This window comes from Muscardinus avellanarius (genome assembly GCF_963383645.1).
Source record: "Muscardinus avellanarius genome assembly, chromosome: 4".
Taxonomy (NCBI): domain Eukaryota; kingdom Metazoa; phylum Chordata; class Mammalia; order Rodentia; family Gliridae; genus Muscardinus; species Muscardinus avellanarius.
The window spans coordinates 116706221-116722042 of record NC_137789.1 but is presented as its reverse complement, the minus strand read 5'-3'; the positions used below and the strand labels follow the sequence as shown (position 1 = coordinate 116722042).

General features: G+C 43.4%; 1 protein-coding gene across 1 annotated transcript in view; it reads right to left on the bottom strand.

Moving 5' to 3' along the window:
• Window positions 1-15822, bottom strand: part of TET1 (tet methylcytosine dioxygenase 1) — a gene marked incomplete at both ends in the record, with an annotated part of 121136 nt that overhangs the window by 77668 nt on the left and 27646 nt on the right. Inside the window, 1 exon segment of the mRNA XM_080695159.1 lies at window positions 12748-12801. Within this exon segment, the coding sequence (XP_080551285.1) occupies window positions 12748-12801 (54 nt within the window).

The following is a 15822-nucleotide window of genomic DNA, read 5'->3' as shown; positions in this document are numbered from 1 at the left end:
CTGGGACATATAGTTCGCCCCCGCCTCAAATATTGGTGTAATTCAATGCATGAAACTATATATATTTGTTAAAATTTTAACCAAAAGCTGGGCACGGAAGTGCGTGCTTATAATCTCAGTACTTGGGAGGCTGAGATGGGAGGATTGCAGGTTTGATGTCAGTCTCAGCGATTTAGCATGACCTTGTTTCCAAGTAAAAAAAAAAATTGAAAGATAGGGGGTAGGGGGTATAGCTCAGAGGTAGAAAGCCCCTGGGTTCAATTCCCTTTAAAAAATTTAACAAAAAGTAATTTAAGCTGACATGGTACAAGAAATGTAGTGATCACTAGAATGACTAAATAAAAATATTGCCAAAACCAAATTTGGCACAGTGTAGATCAACCGTGATGCTTCCAATTACTGGTGAATTATTTTTCCTTTCTTTTTGTTTTCTTTTTGTGGTACTAAAGATTGAACTCAGAGACATTCTACCTCCAAACTACACCCCAGACCTATTTTATATTTTATTTTACTATTAAAAATTATTATTTATTTATTTATTTATTTATTTTGGTGGTACTGGGGATGTAACCCAGGGGCCTTCTACCTCTGGGCTTCACTCCCAGACCTATTTTATATTTTTTATTTGGAAACAGGGTCTCACTACGTTGCTGAGAGCCTCACTAAGTAACTGAGGCTGGTTTCGAACCTGCGTGATCCTCCTGTCTCAGCCTCCCAAGCGCAGGGATTACAAGTGTGCGCCACCGCACCCAGCTTATATTTTATTTTTTAAACAGAGTCTAAGACGCAGAGGGCCTCACTAACTTGCTGAGGCTGGCTGCAAACCAGTGTATCTTCCTGCCTCAGCCTCCCAAGTACTTGGATTACCAGTATATACCACCACACCCACCTTACTGGTAGAGTTTCTTAAGTTAAACATCCACCTATTATGTGACTCAGCAATTCCATTTCTAACTATTTATACAAGAGAAATGAAAACATATGTAAACACACACACACACACACACACACACACAAATCCTTTAGCAAGAATGTTTATAGCAGCTTTATTCATAATATAAAAAAACTGGAAATATCTAAAATGTCCATCAAGGAGAGAATGGATACGCATAATCCAGGATACTTCACAGTACAATGTTTTACAGTAACAGCAACAAAAGGTATTTATGACACATGCCAACAGCATGAATGAATCACAAAATAAGACTATGTCTCAAGATTGGTGAGTAAGCCGGGTGTGGTGGCGCTTGTAATCCCAGCATTAGGGAGATTGAGACCCGAGGATCACAGCTCCCTGCATAGCCTCAGCTACTTAGTGAGGCCCTCTGCAACTCAGCGAGACCCAGGAGGATCTCACAGGTTTGAAGCAGCCGCGCCCGCACTGTCTTAAGAGACCCTGTTTCCAAATAAAAATATAAAAAATAGGTCTGAGATTGTAGTCCGGAGGTAGAAGGGTTTCCAGGAACCCCAGTACCACTATAAAAAAAAAAAAAAAAAAAAAAAAAATAGGGCAGGGCCTGTAGCTCTGAGGTTGAATGCCAGTGGGTTCTATCCCCAGACCCTGAAAAAAAAAAAAAAGAAAAAACAAATACTAAGACAGGAAGACTACAGGTTCAAAGGCAGCCTCAGCAAGTAGATTCTTCAACCTAGAGAAATCCCATTTCTTTCTTTTTTTGTTTGTTTGTTTGTTTGTTTGTGGGTCTGGGGATGAAACCCAGGGACATTTGACCTCCGAGCTACACACTCGCCCCTATTTTTATTATTTATTTTGAAACCAGGTCTCACTGAGTTGCAGAGGGCCTCACTAAGTAGCTGAGGCTGTCCACAAACCGTGGTCCTCCAGGTCTCAGCCTCCCAAATGCTGGGATTACAAGCGTGCACCACCACGCCCAGCTGAGAGATCCTATTTCAAATAAAAATAAAATATGGCTTGCATGTAGCTCAGAGAAAGAATGCCCAAATAGGGCTGGCAGTGTAACTCAAAGGTCCAAGTCCCCTAGGTTTAATCCCCAATATCACTCACACACACACACACACACACACACAATATTGAGTTGCACGTGGTGGTGTGCACAAGGAATATGAGTATTTGAGAAGCTGAGACAGGAGGATTGCAGGTTCTAAGTCTGTCTGAGCAAGTTAATGAGACTCTCAGCATCCTAGTGAGACCCTGTTTCAAAATAAAAAATAGCCGGGCGTGGTGGTGCACACTTGCTTTTAATCCCAGCACTTGGGAGGCTGAGACAGGAGGATCATACAGGTTCAAAGCCAGCCTCAGCAACTTAGTGAGACCCTGTTTCCAAATAAAATATAAGATAGGTCTGGGAGTATAGCACAGATGTAGAAAAGCCCCTGGGTTTCACCCCTAGTACCACAAAAGAGAGGAAAGAAAGAAAGAAAGAAAGAAAGAAAGAAAGAAAGAAAGAAAGAAAGAAAGAAAGAAAGAAAGAGTTGGGTTTATAGTTTGGAGGTTGAATTCCCCTGGGTTCAATGCTCAGTAACCCACACACACACAAGAATACTGATAGCTGAGCATGGCGGTACATGCCTGCCACCCCAGTACTTAAGCTGAGACAGGATGATCTCAGATTCAAGCACATCTTCAGCAACTTAATGAGACTGTACTTTAAAAAAAAAAAAAAAAGGGCTGGGGTAGAATTCTAAGGTAAAAACACCACTGGGTTTAATCCAAAGTATAATAAATAAATAAATAAATAAATAAATAAATAAATAAATAAATATACTGATAGTACTTTTCTGTAGTTTTGTAATTTTCTAAGTAAAAAGAAAAAAATTAATCATATTAAATAAATGTATTAGGTATGTATCCTGATTTTCAGAGAAATTCATTACAGAGAAGATCAAAGGCAGCCTAATGATTCAAAAATATCTAAAATAATGGGCTGGGTGTGGTGGCACACACTGGTAATCCAGGTTCCAAGCCAGCCCTGCTGGTTTAAGAGACCCTGTTTCCAAATAAAAAGTATAAAATAGGTCTGGGAGTGTAACCTGGAGGTAGAAGGGTTTCCAGGAACCCCAGTACCACACACACACACAAAAAAAAAAAATCTAAAATGATTTTATGAACTTTCTTGCCTTACCCTTCTCAGTACTGGAGACTACAAGGGCATGTATATGTTGAAGCCAGGGGCATTCTACCTCCAAACTACACTACATAGCCCTATTTTTTTTTCTTTATTTTGTACATAGCTATAAATTTCGACTATCCTCGAGCCTGCAAGCCTCCTGTCTCAGACTTCCAAGTAAGGGGTCTTTAAAAGGCCACTGGGGCCAGGTGTGGTGGCACATTTGTATTCCCAGTATTTGGGAGGCTGAGAGAGGAGGATCCTAGTTCACGGACAGCCTCAGCTACTTAGTGAGGCCCTGTTTCAAAACAAAGAATAACACTGGGTGTAGTGGTGCACGCTTGTAATCCCCGTGCTTGGGAGGCAGAGACAGGAGGATCACGCAGGTTCGAAGCCAGCCTCGCTGGTCCCTGTTTCCAAATAAAACATAAAATAGGTCTGGAGTGTACCCCGGCGGTATAAGGGTTCCATCCCAGCGAGGCATGGTGGCGCACACTTGTAATCCCAGCATTTGGAAGGCTGAGACCAGCGGATCACGCTTCACTGACAGCTACTTAGTGAGGCCCTTTGCAACTCAGTGAGACCTGGTTTCATAATAAAGAATAAAAAATAGGGCAGGGGGTGCAACTCTCCCAGACCCACGAAGAAGAAGAAGAAGAAGAAGAAGAAGAAGAAGAAGAAGAAGAAGAGGAGGAGGAGGAGGAGGAGGAGGAGGAGGAGGAGGAGGAGGAGGAGGAGGAGTTGGAGTTGGAGTTGTTTCTTCCCCAGTACCACCAAAAACAAAAAAAGAATAAAAAATAGGGCTGTGGGTGCAGCCCGGAGTTAGAATGCCCCTGGGTTCCATCCCTAGTACCACAAATTAATTAAATAAATAAAAGGAAAGCCATTGTGGCTGGATCAGTCATAATGTTTGTTTAGCATTTAGCTGTGTGAGCTTCTAGTTCATTGCAGAGCAAATTCACAAGTACACAAAGCCAGTGTTCATTCTCTTGCACAGATCACTGTGGTGGGTAAACTTTGCTAGGTAATCTTTTTTTTTTTGGTGGTGGTACTGGGGTTCCTGGAAACCCTTCTATCTTCGGGCTACACTCCCAGACCTACTTTATACTTTTTATTTTTTTAATTTGGAAAGAGGATCTCTTAAGCCAGCAAGGCTGGCTTCGATGATCCTCCTGTCTCCGCCTCGCAAGCACGGGGATTACAAGCCTGCGCCACCACACCCGGCGTTCGCTATGTAATCTTTGAAAATACAAAGAACAGAATGACATATTTTGCACATTTAAGAAACATTTCACACTGGGCATGGTGGCACATGCTGGTAATCCCAGTACTTAGGATGCGGAGACAGGAGGAGCACAGGTTTGAAGCCAGCCTCAGCAATTCATCAAGGCCCTCTGCAATTTAGTGAGAACCCTGTTTCCAAATAAGAAATAAAATTGGGCTGGGGATATCACTTGAAGGTAGAAAGTATCTGGGTTCCATCTTCATACCACCCCCCAAAACAAAACAGAACAAAAAACATTTTCCTTGCCAGGCCTGGTGACCAGCACACTTGTAATCCCAGTACTTGGGAGGCTGAGACAGGAGGATCACATCTTCAAAATCAGCCTCAAACCGGCGTGGTGGCACAGGCTTGTAATCCCAGCATTCCGGAGGCTGAGACTGGAGAATCACGGTTCAAGGGCAGCCTCAGCTACTTAGTGAGGCTCTCCGAATCTTAGTGAGACCCTGTTTCAAAATAAAGAATAAAAAATAGGGCAGGGGGTGTAGCTTGGAAGTCAAATGCCTCTGGGTTCTATCACCAAACCCGAAAAAAAAAAAAAAAAAAAAAACAGCCTCAGCAATTTAGTGAGGCTCTCTGCGACCTAGCAAGAGCCAAAGAGACATAAATTTTAAGAAAACTATGAATTTGTAATTTGACCTTTTTTTGGGTGGTATTGGGGATGAAACTCAGGGGTATTCTACCTCCAAGCTATACCCCAGCCCTATATTTTTATTCTTCGTGTGTGTGTGTGTGTGTGTGTGTGTGTGTATGTGTGTGTATGTATGGTACTGGGGATGGAACCCAGGGCCTTCTACCTCCGGGCTATACTCCCAGACCTATTTTATATTTTATTTGGAAACAGGATCTCACTAAGTTGCTGAGAGCCTCACTAAGTAGCTGAGGTTGGCTTCAAATTTGTGTGATCCTCCTTTATCAGCCTCCCAAGTACTGGGATTAGAAGCGTGCACCACTATGTCTGGCTTTTATTCTTTATTTTAAATCAGGGTCTCACTGAATTGCAATGGGTCTCACTTAGTAGCTGAGGCTGTCTGTGAACTGTGACCCTCTTGTCTCAGCCTCCCAAATGCTGGGATTACAAGTGTGCGCCACCACGCCCGGCTCTATAATTTGCCTATTTTTATCTATTTATTTTTGGGTACTAGGGATTGATTCCGAGGATATTCTACTCCAAGCTATCCTTCCAAGCCCTTTATATTTTGAAACCAGTCCCTCTCAAGTTGCTGAGTCTGTCCTCAAATATGCCATCCTCTTGTCTCAGTCTCCCAATATATTGAGAATATATTTTAGTCAGTTCAGGGGAGGCTATACAGAAAGGAAGGTAGAGCTCAGAAATAGTGTGAATCCAGCACAACCCAAACAAACGCAGTATGAGCATAAGTATTTAAGACACAAGGCATATGTTCTTTTTCAGATTTTTTTTTTTTTTTTTGGGTAGCCTGAATGAAATTTTCCTCCAGCCCATCCACCCCGCTTGGCTTTTACTCACTCTGATTCTGTTTGGGAACATTCCTAGAAATTACAGACTGGGGGCTGGGGATGTAAGTACAGTGGTAGAGTGCTTGTCCAGCTTTTATAAGGCCCTGGGTTCCATCCCAATACTGGGATGAGGAGAGGGGTCACAGGGCGGACAGGAGGCTCGGGGCACTGGAAATAGCCATTTTCCGGGGAAAAATGAATGAGTCTGCGTGAGCTGGTATAGTAAGAACCCAGCCCTGAAATCAGTTGATCCTCTCGGCAAAATGCTACGCTAGAGTTTCTGGGTATGCCAAGCAGAAGCCCCATGTGTGCCTTTGACGGTGTGAATAAACACTGCAGGACGAGCACACGTCTTGAACACTTTTGCCAGTTTGTCATATAATCAACAAAACAAAGACTATTGACTGAGTCACAAACCTAAATTATTAAATTTCTTTGACCCCTCTTGTTCATGCATGCATGTTTACACACACACACACACACACACACACACACACACACACACACACACACACAATGTTGGTGCTTGGATTTGAGCCCAGGACTTCAGGCTTGCTAGGCAAACACTCTACCACTGAGCTACACGTGCAATCCCCTTTTTAGATATTCTTACTATCTACTCCAAATGGCCTGTTACATAGAGCCCCCGCAGCAAGATCACTGTGTTTTCAGTTTTTATGCCTGGGATTAGTTACCTATAAAGAACTATCCAAATGGCATGTCTTAGTCAGGAGGCGTAAAATATCCCTAGATTCAATCACCTACTAAAGCAGCCCACCCAACCAAAAAAGGTAAGACTTTTTCCTGAAGGAGGGTCAAAGTTAGTTTTTGTTTGTTTGTTTGTTTGTTTGTTTGTTTGGCGGGTCTGGAGATGAAACCCAGGGACATTCGACCTCCGAGCTACAGCCCCTGCCCTATTTTTTATTCTTTATTTTGAAACCGGGTCGCACTGAGTTGCAGAGGGACTCACTAAGTAGCTGAGGCTGTCCGCGAACCGCGATCCTCCGATCTCAGCCTCCCCAATGCTGGGATTACAAGCGTGCGCCACCACGCCTGACTTCAAAGTTAGTATTTAATCTATCACTGAAATTTGCAATATGTTTGATACAAGTACTGGAATGTTGCGTTTTCACAATAGTTAAAAAATACTTAAAAAATTATATCTTTTACTAACTGAAACAAAGTTGTAGATGAGCATGCTGACAATGAAGTATTCAGCAACCCAACCACACTGACTTCCATTTATTGTAGTTTAATGATTTTTTTTTTAAATGGCATTGGGAATTGAACCCAGGGGCAGTCTATCTCTGAAGTACACTCCTATTCCTATTTTATTTATTTGGAAACAGGGTCTCATTAAGTTGTTGAGAGTCTGATTCTGAGGCTGGCCTTGAATCTGAAATCTTCCTGTCCCAGCCTCCCAAGCATGGGGATTATAGGTATATACCATCCTACTAGGCTATAATTTGGTCTTTTTAACACTAGTAAGCCGGACGTGGTGGCGCACGCTTGTAATCCCAGTGCTTGGGAGGCTGAGACAGGAGGATCGCAAAGGTTCAAAGCCAGCCTCAGCTACTTAGTGAGACCCTGTTTCCAAATAAAATATAAAAAAGGTCTGGGAGTATAGCCCGGATGTAGAAAGTCCCTGGGTTCCACGCCTAGTACCACACACACACAAAAACTAACACTAGTATATACAATGACAATTATAAGCTAAGGGAATAGTTCTCACTCATACCAAGTATATTTCAATGCCCATCCCTACACGCACACATCCCCGCACTGTCCCGTCCTCCACGGTGAGGCCCAGGCGGCACCGCCCCGCACAGCGCCCTCTCCCCTTTATCAGCGTCATCAAGGAAGGAAGCAGGCCAGAGCCGGGCTGCTATATATGCTATATATGCTATATATGCTATATATGCTATATATGCTATATATGCAGGGCAGAGCCCCGCAGCTATCACTTTGTTTTCATTTTTTTTTATTTTCTAAATCGGCCTCGGTAGAGAGTTTCCTGGTTTAATATCCACTGACATTTCTTTATATTTGTTCAACTAGTTCTTCCAAATACTGTATTACTTTGATATTTTATAATCAAATAGCTTGAAAATGTCCTCTGGCAGGCAAAGAGGAGTATCAAAGTATGGACTACCTGAACGTGTCCATTCCCTAGGATGCTAACACTTTGTTTGGAAATGATTTTTAGATTTATCAATGAAATGTGAAAATATAGTTCTCTTATACTCGTCACCTTACCTCAGTAAATGTATATTCATAATCATGATTTGGGTAGTGTTTTTCTACTTCTTTTTTTTTATACTGGGGATTGAATGCGGGGACATTTTACTTCCAAGATATATGGTCAGCTTTCCCTCCCTTTTATTTATTTATTTTTTGGGGGGTACTGGGGATGGAACCCAGGGGCATTCAACCTCCAAGCTACACCCCCAGCCCTATATTTTATTCTTTATTTTGAAACAGAGTCACACTGAGTTGTAAAGGGCCTCACTAAGTAGCTGAGGCTGTCCGCGAACCATGATCCTCCCGTCTCAGCCTCCTGAATGCTGGGACTACAAGCGTGCGCCACCACGCCCGGCTTCTTCCCTCCTTTTTTGAAACATGGTCATGCTAAATGACTGAGGCTCTCGCTAAACTGCTGAGGCTAGCCTCAAACATGCAATCCTCTTGTCTCAGCCTCCCAAGTACTGAGATTATGGATGTGTACCACTTCTCCTGGTTTCCAGTACTCCTTGTGGCCATACTGCCCTGCCTTTATAGTCACCAGTGAGGCTTAGTGTGTTCTGTTCAGTCTTTCAGGTCGACATTCCGCACCCTCTCCCAAGTCCCAGAAGGCCAACCACAATGTATGTATGTATGTATGTATGTATGTATGTATGTATGTATGTGTGTGTTGTGTGGTACTGATGATTGAACCCACAGGCATTTTACCTCCGACTTACACCCTCAGCCCATCACCAGTTTTTATTATTATTTTTTGTGTGTTGTACTGGTGATGGGACCCAGGGGCTTTTCTACCTCCAGGCTATACTCCCAGACCTATTTTTTATACTTTATTTGGAAACAGGGTCTCACTATGTTGCTCAATACTTGTGAGGCTGAAACAAGAGGATTGCATGTTTGAGGCTGAGACGGGAGATTCATGAAAGATTAAAAAAATATGGCTAGGGTTATAGCTCAGAGGTAGAATGCCCCTGGGTTCAATCCCCAGTACTGCAAAAAAATTTACAAAAGAATATTTTCCTACTCTGGTACAACATTCACAATACAAGGAAAGTGAGAAAAAGTTCAGTTCTACAAACAAGGTGGCACATGCTTGTAATCCCAGTACTTGGGAGGGAGGCTGAGATAGAAGGATCACAGGTTCAAAGTTAGCCCTGGAAACTTATAAGGCTCTCTGCAATATAGCGAGACAGCTTCAGCAAATACTGAGGCTCTTTCTGGAGCCTAGCAGGATCCTGTTTCAAGATAAAAGTAAAACACAGGGCTGGAGCCAGGAGCGCTGGTGCACATTTGTAATCCAGTACTTGGGAGGCCGAGACAGGATTGTAGGTTCGCTGTCAGCCTCAGCTATTTAGTGAGGCTCTCCACAACTTAGCGAGACCCTGTTTCAAAATAAAGAATAAAAATTAGGGCTGGGGGTGTAGCTTGGAGATAGAATGCCCCTGGGTTCAATCCCCAATACCACAAAAAAAAAAAAAAAAAAAAAAAAAGGGAAAAGAAAAGAAAGAAAGGAAGTAAAAGGAAAGCTTGGTGGAGCACACTTGTAATCCCAGTACTTGGTAGGCTGAAACTGGAAAATCACAGCTTCACCACCAACCTCAGCTACTTACTGAGGCTCTCTGAAACTTAATGAGCCGCTGTTTCCAAATAAGGAATAAAAGATAGGGCTGAGGTTAGCTGGGTGTAGTGGCGTACACTTGTAATCCCAGTACTTAGAAGGCTGAGACAGGAAGATTACAGGCTCGAGGCCATCCTCAGCAATTTGTGAGGCCCTCTGCAACTTAGTGAGACCCTGTTTCAAAATAAAGAATAAAATATAGCTTGGAAGTACAATGCTCCTGGGTTCAATCCCGAGTACTAAATAAAAGAAATAGGGCTGGGGGAGTAGCTCAGAGATAAGACTGCCCCTTGCTTCTATCCCCAGTACCACAACAAACAAACAAACAAACAAACCCAGGCAACTCAGTTCTGCTTCCAGGGACAGATAAAATTTGGCAACCCACAGGCATTTATTTAACAAAAAATGTCGCCGGGCGTGGTGGCACAGGCTTGTAATCCCCACGCTTGGGAGGCGGAGACAGGAGGATCACGCTGGTTCAGAGCCAGCCTCTCTGGCTTAAGAGACCCTGTTTCCACATAAAAAAGTTAAAAAATAGGTCTGGGAGTGTAGCCCGTGGGAGTGTAGCCCAGCGGTAGAAGGGCTTCCAGGAACCCCAGTACCACACACACACAAAAATGTTACCCCAATATGATGTATGAATATAATGCACCAATAAAAATTAAAAAAAAAATAATAATGTCAGAGCCGGGCGTGGTGGCACATGCTTATAATCCCAGCATTCGGGAGGCTGAGACCTGAAGATGGCAGTTCGCGGACAGCCTCAGCTACTTAGTAAGGCCTTCTGCAACTCAGTGAGACCCGGTTTCAAAATAAAGAATAAAAAATAGGGCAGGAGGTGTAGCTCGGAGGTCAAATACCCCTGGGTTCCATCCCCAGACCCTCCCCCCAAAAAATTCAGAGTGCACTGCCATCATTCCCAAAAACAATACACAGTATATTCACTTCTGAAATTTATTTATTTATTTATTTATTTATTTATTTATTTATTTATTTATTGTGGTACTGGGGGTGGAACCCAGGGGTTTTTATACCTCTGGGCTATACTCCCAGACCTATTTTATACTTTATTTGGAAACAGGGTTTCACTAAGTTGCTGAGAGCCTCACTCAGTAGCTGAGGCTGGCTTCAAATCTGTGCGATCCTCTGTCTCAGTTTCCCAAGCCCTGGGATTACAAGCGTGCACCACCACGCCCGACTTACTTCTGAAATTTATTTCAAGTGACAGGACACCCACAGACTAATAAAGTAAACATAGAATTAAATATCACTCCCAATGTCCAGTTCTATTTCCAACGATGATAGGAGATTTAGCTATGAGGCTTAGGGTCTACTAGTTTCTGCACATAGACTACCTCTTTCTCCCCATGGCCCCTATATGGAATTTAAGAGCCACCTATAACAGCAAAACTAGAATTATTTCTCACTTTAAGAAACTAATGGGGTGCCGGGCGTGGTGGCACACGCTTGTAATCCCCGCGCTTGGGAGGCAGAGACAGGAGGATAGCACAGGTTCGAAGCCAGCCGCGCGCGCTGGCTTAGGAGACCCTGTTTCCAAAAATGAAAATGTAAAAATAGGTCTGGGAGTGTAGCCCGGAGGTAGAAGGGCTTCCAGGAACCCCAGTACCACCAAAAAAGAAAAAAAAAGAAAAAGAAAAAGAAACTAATGGGTGAGATGAATATACCCAATACAGAAAGACATGTAAGTAGGGGTCTTAATGAAATGACACAATTCCATGGTTGGGAGAGGGGAAGAGCATAAAACGAGGTACAGATCAATAATAAGAACGCACACAGAAGACGGTTTAACCTATCTTGAAAAGAACCACTATTGTATTTGTCCAGGCCCATAAGAATTGTGCCAAGCAACTTTATTCATTCCACAGTTCCCAGCACATTGCCGGCTGTGGTAATGTGCTTGCTACTTGGTGAAAATGTCCATGGCAGTGGTGTGTACACACAGAAAACAGAAACTCAAGGTAGTCAGCCGAATTAGAAAGCAGCACAAGGTATGGTTCTGGATGTCAACATTTTCAAGGGACACAATTGGGGAATAAATGAGATAAAATTCTGCCACATTCAACAGTCACATTTCAACGCGTTTCTCTCAGAGGGCTGAAACTTTATTTGTAAAAGAGAGGAGCTATAATTGAGTGACCACATTTTAAATGAAATAGATACAATCTAATTTTACATCTGGGCTGTTTCACTGCTTACTGTTTTGTCTTGAACTAAACAAGTCACTAAGGTTGGTTACATTTACAATAGCCTTCTACCTCTTGAAAACCTTCAGCATATAAGCACCCACTGCCAGACTAAAGCTAGCCTGGAACTTTTAGTGGTGCTATATGCTTTTAAATTAACCCTTCCAAATACTGTACAAAGCTCATACCTTGAATTTCTAGCTTTTAACCAAATTTAGTTACTGCTCAGACCTCATTAGGCAATCTATAGAAAATAAAGAAAACATGCTTATTCCTCCAGTTCAATGGATGCCAAAATTAAACATGATATGATGAGAATTTGGGATTAAGCCATTATCCTTTGGCTGTCAGATCTCAATGACTTCCCCATTTTAAACTGAACTAAAATCTCCAAGGACCCTTCTTCTTTGGGAAACAACAAGCTACACATTGGAAAATAGTATTTAATGGAGGGTCTGTTCAGAGTCACAATGAATCATAGCTGTCAACTTCACATAGCACCTTTCTCCTGAAATGCTCAAGTACACACTGGTGCACACCACAAATGCAAATGCTACAGAGGTAGATGGGAAGAAAAATGGATTTCATTCGCAGCACTTTGCATATAAACTTTTCCTTCTGCAGACTTGTGTGGAGTTGAAAATAAAGGATGCAAATATGCATATTATGCAGCACCATCAAAGAGAGACAGAAAATCACTCTAGTTGAAAATGCATTTATCCACTGACAATCTGGGTGAATTCACACCCACTGTATTCCCAGTTCACCCTCAAGTGACAGAAAAATACTATATAAAATGGAAAAAAAATAAATATCATTTAATCAACAGCTGATTACCTTTAAAACTTTGGGCTTCTTTTCCCTCTGGGGCCTCTTGTTTTCTTTTATAACCTAAAAAAAAAAAAAATCAAATTGGAAACATGAGCCTCCATTTAAAAAAAAAAAAAAAGAGCTCCCACCCCCTCTCAAAAATTTTGGCTATTTTCTTTGTTAAACTACTTATACCATTTTAAATCATCAACATGTTTGCTAGGCAGAACCTACAGAGCCTATGTAAAATGGATACTTTAAAAGTCACTGAAAAAAAAAAGGCTTCCATAAAGATGAAGGAGGGTAATACCCTTTTTTCCCCTTAAAGTCTGTCTTAATTAGCCTCTGCATTCTTCACGGCGAAGCCCACGAGGTAGCCATCTTGCTTGCTTCTGCAGAGGAAGCCTCTACAGTGGAACACTTCTGCAAACTGCTTTTGGTATTATTATCATGGTGTTTGAAGGCAGCCCTGGCCTGCCAGCACTGTAGACGTGCTGGGCATGCCTTTTGCAAAAACAGCCCCACAAAGAGTGCAGCCAATGGCAGCGCAGAGCTTAGCAACTCCAAAGTGATCTTCTCAGCCTAGCCCTTCCTAGACAAAGGATCTCCTGTGCGGCTCAGCTCTCCCCACAGGACACAGGCAGCCACAAGCTGCGACATGGAGTTCTCTGCAGAGGATCTGGTCGTGCCGAAATCACAGGAGGCTTCAGCAAAAAAGAAAGAAAAAAAAAACCTAAAACACAAAAAGCAGTGCACACAAATCCCCCAGGTCACCACCATCAGATCGATGGCGGAGCCTCCCCGTGAGTAACCTCTTGGTGGCTCCGTGGGCAGGGCAGGTCTCTGTGGGGGAGGGGCGCGCGGCTCTGCCTCCAACACACAGGAGATATGACTGAGCCTAGGGGGGCATCTGGGCTGCTGAAACTCTGGAAGGTATTGTGCATTTTTACTTTATAAGGTAAGGCTAAATATTGGCGATATTTGAGGCAGGGAGGTTACGTGAGGACAGGGCAGGCTCAGCTGTTGGGCTGTGTGTCTCATTCCTCGGAACCACACCTCTTTGCAGCAGGCGCTTTGCCCAGAAACACAGCCATTTGATTTCTGTCAATAAATGTCCAATGACAAAGGCAGATTAAAAAAACAACAATAAAGCCACTTAAAAGGAAAAGGACGGGGGTGAGGACAAGAAGGGGTGGGGTTTCCAAAATACACTTGCCACTGAGCGGCTAGAGACGTGGTTTCCCTTCTTGCTCTGGACATTTCGGAGGACTTTCATTTTCCAAAGCAAACCCTGCCTTACCGGAAGGCACACTCCAACTTGTACCTCTGGGATGAAAAGGCACCTTTGACTCCTTTCACTCCCAGGATCACCAACTGTCACTGAGCATCTCTGCAAAGCAGCCAAGCCAGTCCCCAGGAGCAGCGTGCCTGCGCTCCAGCCTGGCGGTCAGGGCCACCCCAAGGACTGGGACCTGCAACCGAGTCAGGAGCAGAAAAGCCACCAGCCACCTCCCCACGCGCACCGGACTGCACCCATGCCCAGCAGGTGGGAGGCACGGAGCGCTGGCACTGCACTTGACACCTGCCAGACACTGGGGAAGGCAGGGCCAGCCTCCCTCCGGCAGCCCCCTGGCGTTGAAAGAGTGGCAGCGAAGGACCCCTGCGGCGCGCCAGCAGTCTCAAGGTCACTGCCAAAAGGCGATGCAGAGGCTGCTCACAGGCCCACCTTGACAGCTGCACACATCTTGGGAAGCCGGCGCCAGCTCCAGCCTCATGGAGCCAAAGTTTCAGCAGCCCATTTGGAGGACTGGCAGGGCAGCTTGCCTGGCTGCTCAGCCAGAGATGGGTTTTCCACTTGTAGCTGGACTCAGAACAGATTCCCACAACCAAAAACTGGGAACAGAGCGAGGGCCGGAAGGCCTGCATTCCATTACCCTGGGGTTCCTAGCCTTTTGCTTTGCCACGAAAGCACGCTTTCCTGGTTGCAATCAATATGTCTCTTTCCCGACGGGGTGTGTGAGTGTGTGTGCGTGCAGTGGCAGGCGTACACGTGCGCTCCACCACTACTGAGTTTTACCACTCAGCCAAACCCCAATGCCATTTATTTATTTATTATGCATTTCCTATACTCCAGCCCCCAAATTTTTAATAGTCTCAACCTTCCAGGAAATGGGATTACAGTCATGTGCCATTATACCCAGCTGCTTTTCCACTTTGATTTTTGGTCCTGAAGATTGAACCTAGGGCCTCATGCATGCTAAGCAGATGCTCCACCACCGAACTACATCCCCAGACTGTTTTCCTAATGTTAAACTACCTCTCACAACCGCATAAGCCCCGTATGTTTAATAAGTTAATATATAAGAAGAAAAACAAGCAAACAAAAAGCTGGATGTGATTGATGGTACACACCTGTAACACCAGTACATGGGAAGCTGAGCCGGAGGATCACAGGTGGGAGGACAGCCTCAACAAGTAGTGAGACTCTCATCAACCTCGTGAGACCCTGTTTCCAAATAAGAAATATAGAAAATAGGTCTGGGGTGTAGCCCACAGGTACAAGGCCTCTGAATTCCATCCCTAGTACCACACACAAAAATAATAATGATAAAAATAAAAATAAAATAGAAGCTATGTGTGATGGTGCACTCTAGTAATCCCAGCATTTGGGAGGCTGAGATAGGAGAATTGCAGTTCACAGACAGCCTCAGCTACTCAGTGAGGCCTTCTGCAACTTAGTGAGACCTTGTTTCAAAATAAAGAATAAAAAAATAGGGCTGGGGGTGTAGCTCGGAGGTAGTACTGAAAAAAAATTTTTATTTAAAAATTTAATAAATAAATTAATTAATTAAATTAAATAGAGTTGGTGGTGTGGCTCAGAGGTGAAATGGTCCTAGCTCAATCTCTAATAACACGCACACTCACAGACATACACTCACACCCTAATATTGTTTTGAACTCTTCTTAAACCCAGGAAAACCAGTGGCTTTTTTTTTTCTGAATGTGTGTGGTACTACCAGCTATATATACCCTCAGCTCCAATTAATACAATATATACATATACATATACATATATACATATATACATATATATATATATAT